At 45.1% G+C, this 10,106-nt stretch overlaps 3 protein-coding genes across 3 annotated transcripts; 2 read left to right on the top strand and 1 right to left on the bottom strand.

Moving 5' to 3' along the window:
* Positions 1–1,069: 1,069 nt before the first annotated feature.
* LOC6592191 lies at positions 1,070–1,828 on the top strand. The gene is made up of 2 exons (XM_002017725.2): positions 1,070–1,424; positions 1,486–1,828. The coding sequence occupies exons 1-2, from the start codon at positions 1,089–1,091 to the stop codon at positions 1,639–1,641; spliced, it is 492 nt and encodes a 163-aa protein (XP_002017761.2). The 5' UTR covers positions 1,070–1,088; the 3' UTR covers positions 1,642–1,828.
* A 501-nt stretch (positions 1,829–2,329) lies between these two features.
* LOC6592192 (transmembrane protein 18) lies at positions 2,330–3,225 on the bottom strand. Its single transcript, XM_002017726.2, has 4 exons — positions 3,030–3,225; positions 2,837–2,954; positions 2,587–2,735; positions 2,330–2,528 (listed from the first exon to the last, which is right to left on the bottom strand). The coding sequence occupies exons 1-4, from the start codon at positions 3,087–3,089 to the stop codon at positions 2,409–2,411; spliced, it is 447 nt and encodes a 148-aa protein (XP_002017762.1). The 5' UTR covers positions 3,090–3,225; the 3' UTR covers positions 2,330–2,408.
* A 730-nt stretch (positions 3,226–3,955) lies between these two features.
* On the top strand, positions 3,956–7,931 carry LOC6592193 (ubiquitin carboxyl-terminal hydrolase 38). The gene is made up of 4 exons (XM_026985555.1): positions 3,956–5,385; positions 5,467–5,798; positions 5,867–6,653; positions 6,729–7,931. The coding sequence occupies exons 1-4, from the start codon at positions 4,543–4,545 to the stop codon at positions 7,251–7,253; spliced, it is 2,487 nt and encodes an 828-aa protein (XP_026841356.1). The 5' UTR covers positions 3,956–4,542; the 3' UTR covers positions 7,254–7,931.
* Positions 7,932–10,106: the final 2,175 nt, after the last annotated feature.

Below are 10,106 nucleotides of genomic sequence, written 5' to 3'. Positions count from 1 at the left end.
AGCTCTTTTAACCGCGCTCTATTTAAACATATGAACAACTGGAGTAAAACTGCGCAAAAGAATCCTGTTTGTGAATTCTTCTTGTATATCCATCCTATTCGTCCTCTTTACTTACAAATAAAAACCACGATATATTTCCCCTGAACTGCGCTAAAGTTCTTGAAGATTCATAATTTTTGTGGAGAGTATTTCAATACACAAACAAAGAACGTCAACAAAAATATTCCTTTTATACGCTGTAATAAAAATGAGAATAGGAGTACAGTTGATTTTTCTCTTTTCTGTAACTTGAATTTTCTATATTTCAAACTTAAACGGGGGGCAACAGCGTTTAGGAAGCAATTACGTTAAAATTTACTTAACTCGAACTTCCAAAAGTAGAATTTCTTCATAATTCGAATGCAAATATAGGCACCGTCCTCTTGCAAGAGTTATATTGAGGTCTACAATGAGGTTTTTAAACACAGTTTCCTTCAGATGACGACATCATGGACACTTATACCTCCCAGTAGGAAGCGTTTCCGACCCCATAAAGTATATATATTTTTGATCAGCATAAATAGCCGAGTCGATATAGCCATGTGTGTATGTCCTATAAGAGTTAGAGCAACCAAATTTTGTATCAGACTCCTTGAAATTTCACTATTACAGTGTATTTCAAAATTTCGCGCCGCCCTCTTCCGCCCAAACAAAGGACGAAAATTTGAGGAATCAAATATTTTTAAGATAATAAAAAAACTAAAAACGCAAATTGACGAATCTGGATCAGATATGATTATTAATAGAGACAGAATACATAAATCAACTTTCGGTTGCTACACAACGCCGTCCATGCCCTCATTTTCTGTCTCTCTCTCTCTCTCTTTGTCGGGAATTACGTGTGTAGCTGCGAAACTACGTGGATATTAGTTCAAGTCAGTAATATCTGATCGAAAGGCAGTTAGTGACAGTTCAACGATCAAATTCGTAGCTAATGATTTTACTGTGCATAAACAAATTTCTCCCTGCGATCGAAAAAAATTCATTTTGGTAATAAAACTTCACCCATGAAGTTCTCAGTGATATCGGTGTTCCTGGCATGTGCCATAATGGCGACTTTCGGAGACATCCGGACTGAACATAAAAACATTACTTGCGAAACACTGGATCCGTCGTATGTGGTGATTCCTGTGTGTCGCCTGACGGAGCTGCGGCGTGGCATTATCGGAGCTAATGTCCACATGAAATTCCTTAAACTACCAATTCGGAAGGCGTCAGTCAACTTCAGCGTCTGGAGGAAACTCACCGGCTACCATCCGTTCCTGTTTAACGTTACCTTGAACTTTTGCCACTACATGAAGCACCCGAATCCCCTTCATGTCTTCTACTACTTCTACGGGGCCATGTTGCCCTTCATCAATGTGAATCACACTTGCCCCATCAATGTGAGTGCTCCGATTGAATTATCCTCATGTTTGACTCTCCTTTTTCTCTGGCTCTTTGCAGCACGATGTTATTCTGAAAGACTTTGTTTTGGATGATCAAATGTTCTCCAAAGTTCCCCTTCCCAAAGGGAGCTACATGTTCATCATCAAATTCATCACCGAGGGTGTGTGGAGAGGCACAGTTCACAGTTACTTGGACATTAATGTGGACGACTAAAATCAAATTAAGTCTGATTTAAATTGTTGTTTTGGAAAATTATAAAATTTCCATCACAGCTGAATGCTAAACAAGCTTTGAGTGTTGCATCTTTCCCCGCTAAAAATGTATTCAAATTTCATTAAGATCAGTAGTAAATACAATAGAATCTATCGTGCGACACCGCAAGGCTAGCAGAGATCAGTGACGTCCCATTTATAATCGAAAAGAGAGTTACAGGCGGGGGTGTATGACAGAATTTGGGAAATATTAGTGACACTTGACTGCCTTCTGAAAGGTGCGCTGTGGAAAATTATTTCTCATTTCCCTTTCGGAGTGGGGCCATAAAATTTGGAAAATGAAATTAAATAATAATTTGTACAGTCAGAGGATTATAGTTTGTCGAAGTGCAGTGAGGCATAAGCTAAGCGTATAGATAACGATAATCAGTCAGTATGGCTCCACTCCGCAAGGGGTCCAACATAATGCATGACAATGAATGTGTGAGGGAGAGAGACGGACATGGCTCAATCGACTCGGATATTGATGCCGGTCCGCACAAATGTGGTTCCATTTTAAGGCATCCCCTTTGAAGCTGTCCTAATTCCGCTGGACGCCACTGTTGCTTCCGCCGCTTCTAATGATGCCAAGCGCCACCTGGTGAACAAAAAATGAGCCACAATCGACTGGTAATCGACATTCACAAAAATGAGCGGGCGAAAAATAAACTTAAAATGTATTTGGTTTTCACAGCTCTTTCAAATTGTGTATGACAATTCTGTTAAATGCTATTCCGCCTTGAGGCGTTGCGCATCCGGTGGGTTCCTGTGCTGCTGGCGCACGCGCTCCTTGATTTGGGCCGTCTTCAGAACGACCATCAATTGTGTGGAATTATATAGCCATGTGCCCTAAAAATATACTCTATAGAAGACATTTCGTGGCTTTCTAGTAATTCTCTGCACTCACAATTATCAGCATGCAATTCAGCAAAATGGGAATGGAGAACACTGTCGATATAAACAGGCCATTGCTGTCAAAGTACTGCTGTCTGGAGAAGGAGCTCCAGTTCCGTGCCGCATACTCATTGATGCTTTCGCTGAAATAGACCGCCGACACTGGAAAACGAAACAGAAGTTAAGTTGCAGAAGATTGTGCGGGAATCGGGTGACGCGACGTGTACATCGCACAGGGAAATTAAATGGAAATCTCAACGTACAAAGTAACAGGAAAAGAACAACTTGAATATTGTTGTGGCTCCTGCTGATTAGGGCCGTAGTGGTGGTGAGCAGGTGCAGCAAAATCAATCCAATAAGCCACGGATCCCTCCAATCGATCTGAAACAAAAATATTCCACCAAAAGAGTCGGCAAGTTGTATGCGAAAGTAGAGCCACCAGAAAATCTTACTCACGCTCAACAGGAAGTTCCAATACCCGGTGATTTCGCTAACTTCAATTTGTCCTGGGTGCATTTTGGCGAGTGATTCTCCGTACCAAATTTAGAAACTCCGAAGAAATTTAAAGCAAATACAGCTCGAGCTTGACAGTCACAAGGCGACGCCTGTGTTGCTGGCAATCACACGTTCAAGCCGAAACACGATCGAATTATCAAATTCACTTACACTTGTCACCACTTTTCTTGGAGATTCTATTTGATTCGTTTTAGAAAAACAAGAGAAAAAATATTCCATTTGCCAGCTCACAACAGAAAAATTTGTTTACATTTAATTTCTTGTGAGGTGCCAATCGATAGCTAGTGCAGCCCTGGTGCGTCGCGCCCGCTGACACATCAAAAATATAATAACGCGTTTCGAGACCAGATGCAAATAGGTAAAAATTTCACCAATCTATTAAACTTTATTTTCAACGGTATATAGAAATCCAATAAAAGCAAGTATTTAGAGTAGGCTAGTCAAGTTGAAAATTGATTCATCAATCGTATAAAATTATGTGGGCATGGCTAAATGTGCTATATAGCTGGGAATATTCGACGGAATATCAAAATCGAGGAATATGGTTTCCAATCCTTGAAGGAGAACGATTAACCCATTAAAGGCCAAGGGGGTATTTTTATATTCCACCGAAAATAATGAAAATTAAATAATTGTAGCGTAGCTCAGGTGACAGATGACGTGTTTTTCTTTTTAATTCTGAAGAAAGATGGCATGGATCTATAAGAAGAATTCACAATCAGTACTATTTACCTTAACATTTACCTCATGTCGTTGAACTGTCTAAATAGGTGGGCTGAGTGGGCTAAGTTCGATTTGTCATCGACATACGGTATTTCTGAGTATCAGACGGGTGAAACTATCGAAGTCACAAAGAAAATAATCCAAATTGTAGTTAAATCGGGAGAAAATAGCGTCATAAACTTGTGTGCCGTTAAACTAACGTCTTACAATCCAATATAAAGGAAACAAGATTCGGGAACAAAAACGGGCCGCAAAGAAAATAGCGAGGCGAAGCGAGTGCGTCTATCAGGCACTTCACTCGGATGTTGCACGGTCTACAAAATTTCTTGTGCATCACGGTCTGTGGCAAGCGCCGTCGATCAGCAGTGACAGTGGCAATTCGTGCGACGTTGAAGTTTTCCAGCCCCCAAACCGCAGAGACGACATTTCTGTCCGCCTAAGGCGTTGCTCCTCCGCTCGGACCTGCGGATTGGACTCTTGGCGACTCGATGAGTGCTTGTTGTGGTTGAAAGGTCACTCAGTAACAACGACACGTAACGCCGAGAGGTTCAAGGACACGCGGCGCAGACGTCGCGCAGAGTGTCGACGGCCTCGAAACAGCCGCAGCACCCGCGAAAAGCAGAAGTCGAAGACCAACGCCCGCTGGGGGCTGAGAAGTTGCTCCAGGCATTCGAATCGGGTATCCATCTGGACAAAAGCCCAAACGAGGTTCCTGTTCACAGCCGCGGCCATGGCTGTCAAGCAGAACAACAGCGAGCCCAACGAAGCCACCGATGGGGTCAACTCTGCCTCCGGCGGTGCCTCAAACGGCGCCATGCCAGCCAATGGTAAGCAACCAGCAGCCAACAACATAAAGATCTCCGACGATGGTGGCGGCGCCGCCGGCGCCGAGAGCATGGACACGAATGGCACCAGCCCCAGCGAGACAAGCGAGGATGCCGGCCAACTGAACACAGTCACGAAGAGAGACATACAGGCGCTGCTCAGCACTCTGCAGAGCCTCGATCAGTCGGACAGGGGGCATATGCTGAACGTATACGAGCGGATTATCATCAAGCTGGGGCGCATGAAGCCGGGCAGTAAGAGCGACGATCTCCTGCGCTTCAAGGAGGAGGCGGTGAATTTGGGCAACATCCTTGCCAGTGCAAGTGAGAAGAACTACCTCATGTTCTTCCTTCGCGTCGTCTACGAACTGATCACAAAGTCCGGCGAGGCGGGCCCCTCCTATGCGGTGGCCGTTGTCTTTCAGCTGTTCAGTACTCCGCTCATCAGTGAGGCTGTGCAATCGCTGCTGGACACGAATGTCCACGACTCGAGCATACGCAAGACGGTGGTCCTGCTGTGCGAATGGATCTGTGTGTGCAACTTCTGCCCGAACCTCAATATGTGGGTCATGGCCCTGTTGACAGGCCTTCGCAATCAGGGCAAGCATGTGCTCCTCGACGACATTTCCCTGGACGCCATCGAAAAGCTCTTCAAAGCGCTAATACTACCCGCCATGCGCCCCAAGGCGGCTCCGATAGTGTTCCACATGCTGTCGACCATCAATCAGACACCCGAAATATTCCGCAAGGTAATGTCATGCACCCTCCTCATGGATCATGGATCACGGATCACGGATAAACAATTCCTTTTATCATACCCTCTCCTGTAGATATTGCCACGTGTACCCCAGGTGCTGAACTTTCTGAAGCAGCAGTCCAACAGCACGGACGAATTCGGAGCGGAGACTCGCCAGTGCATGCAGCAGCTGGTCGATCTAACCAGTGCCCTGATGCTGCGTTTCAACGAAAACAGCGATCTCTATGCATCCGTGAGGATTGCCATGCAGATGTATGAGCCGTCGCCAAACTGCGGGGCTATGGCCCGGGCCATGCAGGAGAACGCCATGCCCGCGGGACGACGCAATGCAAGGGTGGGACTGGTGAATCTCGGCAACACGTGCTACATGAACAGCGTACTCCAGGCCCTGGCCATGACCAGCGAGTAAGTTCATCGTTCATCTAGAAATCCATGTTCCCTGGGATTCTGTTGATCCTCTGTTTCCCTCTCAGTTTCAGCCGCCAGATACTGCTGGTCCAGAGCGATTCTTTGCTGCTGCTGAAGGTGCAGCAACAGATTGCCCTTATGCACCACTCGATGCGGTGTGAGCTGACACCAACGCGCGTGTTGAACGCCGCAAGGCCGCCGGGCTTCACACAGGGTCTGCAGCAGGACAGCTCCGAGTTCCTAGGCTATTTGCTCGACCTGCTGCACGAACAGGAGATCAACAAAGTTGGAAGCCACAGTCTGCATGGCAATGACGTCGATGCCCCGGGCGAGCTAAACGATGAGATTCTGTCCAGCGGAGTCATACCCTACAACAGCCATGACCGCGAGATCGCCGGCAGCAGCACCAGTGCCAGTCACAAGCCCACTTCGACACCCACCAAAGGCACAAATAGCTCACAGCAACAGCAGCCAAAGAAGCCAAAATCAACCATTGACAAGACGTTCACCGGCAAACTGTCGACGACGTACAATTGTTCGGACTGCAGCTGGGAGAGCCACAACGAGGACAGCTTCCGTGAGCTGCAGCTATCGTTTCCGGACGACAAGGACGACTGCAGTGCCACCAATTATTCGGTGCAGGACCTGATCGAGTACTACTGCTCGCCGGAGAAGCTGGACGGGGAGAATCAGTACTTCTGTCCCCGCTGCGAGAAGCTCTGCGATGCCGATCGCCGTATCGGGGTGACAGAGGCGCCACGCAATCTCGTCCTGACTCTCAAGCAGTTCAAGTACGATCAGAAGTACCATTTTCGCACCAAGCTAATGCACAAGGTGTTTCACGATGAGAGTGTAAGTACACGCATGGGCATGCGGAATTGCCACGAGACTGCAGAACTGTACACTAACTTGCTTTGCCCTCCACAGCTCGTGGTTAAGATATGCTCAACCGATTCACTGCAGGAGCAGTCAGCAGTTTACTATGAGATGTACGCAGGCGTGGTACATTCGGGCTACCACATGGACTCCGGCCATTACTTCACCTTCGCCGCTGACCAGTCCAGGAACTGGTACAAGTTCAACGACAGCATTGTGACCTCTTCGCAGTCCGAGGAATTGCACAACCTCACCTCGCCCAACACCCCCTACATACTCTTCTACAAGATGTGCGGCCGCTCGCACGAGTCCGAGATGGTGTCGGTGCCCCAAGTCCCACCGCTCACTCTGGAGGAGCTGCCGAGCCCACTGCGCGACTATGTGAAGAAGGACAATCGGGCGTACAGCGAGGAAGTGCGCTCACAGCGCTTCCAGGGCAGCAACGGAACCAACGGGCATGGATTCCTTACGCGCAACGACTATGACGGCGACGATGAGGATGATCGTGCCCCACCGCCCTCAGGCGGCTGTGGTGGCAACGACCTGGGCATGAATGTGAATCGCTTCGTCTACTGAGGCGGGAGCGGAGGAGGAGGAGCAGGAAGTGGTGCGGACGCCGGCGCAGCTGGAGTCGTGGAGGAGGGGAGGAAGGCAGGCAACTGGAGCAAAAACATATATGTCTAATTTATAATCACGCGCATGCTAAACTTAATGTTATATATATACATATATTCCCAGTACATATATTGATATATACCGATGTATATATCTTGCCACAGACGCGGTACAACAGTGAGTGTGTGTGTGTGTGTAAGTGTGTGTATGTGTATTTATGTATAAGCTATCTCCTTCCCCCTCGCTTCTTTCTGGAAGCCTGCGGTTCCATTGTTGTCCATGTTCCTTAAACTGTAGGGCTGTCCTCCTCAAACGACCCCAACCCAACCCAACCCGACCCCCATCCGACACACACAAACTACTACGTACGAAGTATTTCATTTACATTTACAAAATTGTTATGATTTTTTTTGTTTTTGTTAACACAAACCTAGCTTTAGGACGGAGCATATATGCGTACGCGAAGAAACCCGAACATATAAAACATACACAGATGACTATGAGATCCATCTGAATTAACCAGAGAAGAATTATATACACATACCAGAGCGCGGAAGCTGCAACCAAAACCAAACCCAACCCAACGCGACCGCCATCTCTGGCCAGAAGAATCTATTAAACCAACCCATCCTGTATGCACTTTTCCTTAGTTTCCTTAGTTATCTCGAGATTTGGAATTGAGAGGATGGAGTGATCCGAGCAGGTGCAGGGGCTGGGCTGACTGGTAGCTGCAGCTGTAGGATTTGTATAAATAGTTTGGCGGGAGTGCATTGAATCCTATCCAAATTGTATTACCGTTTGTTCTTGAACTTTAATTTAAAACGAATTATGCATCTCCTTAAGATCTGGTGAGCAGAGAAAAACGATTTTAGTTTCTTGAATATTATTGCAATTAAATTGGAATAATTTCAATGACGATAACCAAAATCTATACTATACTATATGTTATAAGTGTATTAATAAAAAAAAAGAAAAACCCAAAAGAAAAAATGGAAATGTAAATAATTACTAAAGCTACAGCAGCGCGGGGACCTAAATTAACATAATGTAACAATATTATGTCACCGATGCCATACCTCTTAAATAATTATACCATGCTGCTGAATTCGAGAGCTTTTGCGCCAGGTTCATTTGAGTCTGAACTGGTTCATGGTGTATTTACGGTATATCGGTGGTATTTTTGTCAATTTCATCAATCTATTAATTTAATTTTCAATGTTATATAGAAATCCAATAAAAGCAAGTATTTCGAATAGACCAGTTAAATAGAAAATTGATTCATCAATGGGCTAAAATTATGTGGGCACGGCTAAATTTTCCATATAGATAGTATTATTCAACGGAACAAAGAATTGGTCGTTTTTTGAAAAAAAAAATTTGGGAAATATTCGGTATTTTCCGGTGGTATTTTAAAACATGAAAATTTCGTGGAAAAAAGAAGAAGAAGACGAATTCACAGCAAAATCACAGCAAAATCATAGCAAAATCATAGCAAAATCATAGCAAAATCATAGCAAAAGGAAGAAGAAGAACAGACCGCGGACTGGGGGTGGGGGTGAACAGCTGTTCGGCTAAAACGGCAACTGGCGTCTGGTGCGATGGAAAGACGTGGGGAATGGGGCATGTTCTCGCGTCGGTCCGATGCGGAGGCTCATCTCATCGAGATCACCCGCGTGGATGGCAGCCGTCGTGCTTTGTGGAAGGGGGGTGGAGAAGCCGCGTTCCCTCGTCCTCGAGACGCGTCGCGGGTGCATTACTTGAACAGAGTCGCCTCGGACTCCATAAGCCGCGCCACGATGGACGAATCCGAGCTGCAACCATAACCGGGAGCTCACATTCAAAAAAGTTCGATTTGGCGCGCACCTCTCGGTATATTTTTCAAGTGAGACCGTATATACTGTAGAAACTGGTTTTCGCCGCGCTCCCATGTGGTGTTTTTTAGTGCTAAATGGTATTTTTGTCATCTATTAATTTAATTTTCAATTTTATATAAAAATCCAATTAATGCAAGTATTTCGAATAGGCCAATCATGTATAGAATTGATTCATCAATCGTACAAAATTGAGTGGGCATGGCTAAATGTTCCATATAGATAGTATTACTCAACGGAATAAAGAATATGAGGAATTGGTCGTTTTTTGAATCGAATTTGAATTCGCCGCAGTTTGCCGCAGTTCGCCCCATTTCGCTTTTGCAACAATGAGTCTCATTCCATACACAAATGTTGCTAATTTACCAGCAACACTGCAACTGTTTTTTTGTTGAACTATTTTGCTTAAACCTTGTTTAGTCAAAATACAATAAAAGCAAGGACTAAAAACTGGCCAGTTAAGTAGAAAATTGATTGATTGATCGTATGAAATTATGTGGGCATAGATAAAGGCCCGGTTGACAACATTTAAATCCTTGTCGCTCACATTCAAATTTGGCGCGCACCACTCGGTATATTTTTCAAATGAGACCGTATATTTTGGTATTTATTTGAATCGGGTAGAATCTGTAATAACCGGTTCACAACAATGAGTCCCATTCCATGCACAAATGTTGCGCATTCCATACACAAAAGTTGCAGCAACATTTACTTGAAACCCGTATTGTAGTCAAAATAAAATACTTACAAGCAATTTAAAGATGTTAGAAAATAGAAAATGTATTCATCTATGGGATAAAACTAAGTGGGCAAAGCTGAAAACTCTATATAGCTTGAAATATCCGGATTTGGCAATACCCGGTTCGCAACAGATGAGTCCCATTCCATACACAAACATGTTGCTAATTCCATGCACACATACCCTGGGGAAATGGATGATATA

Source organism: Drosophila persimilis, unplaced genomic scaffold (assembly GCF_003286085.1).
Source record: "Drosophila persimilis strain 14011-0111.01,24,50 unplaced genomic scaffold, DperRS2 tig00000002-arrow-pilon, whole genome shotgun sequence".
Classification (NCBI taxonomy): domain Eukaryota; kingdom Metazoa; phylum Arthropoda; class Insecta; order Diptera; family Drosophilidae; genus Drosophila; species Drosophila persimilis.
Note: the sequence above shows the minus strand (reverse complement) of the source record. Positions and strands in the feature narration are given on the sequence as shown.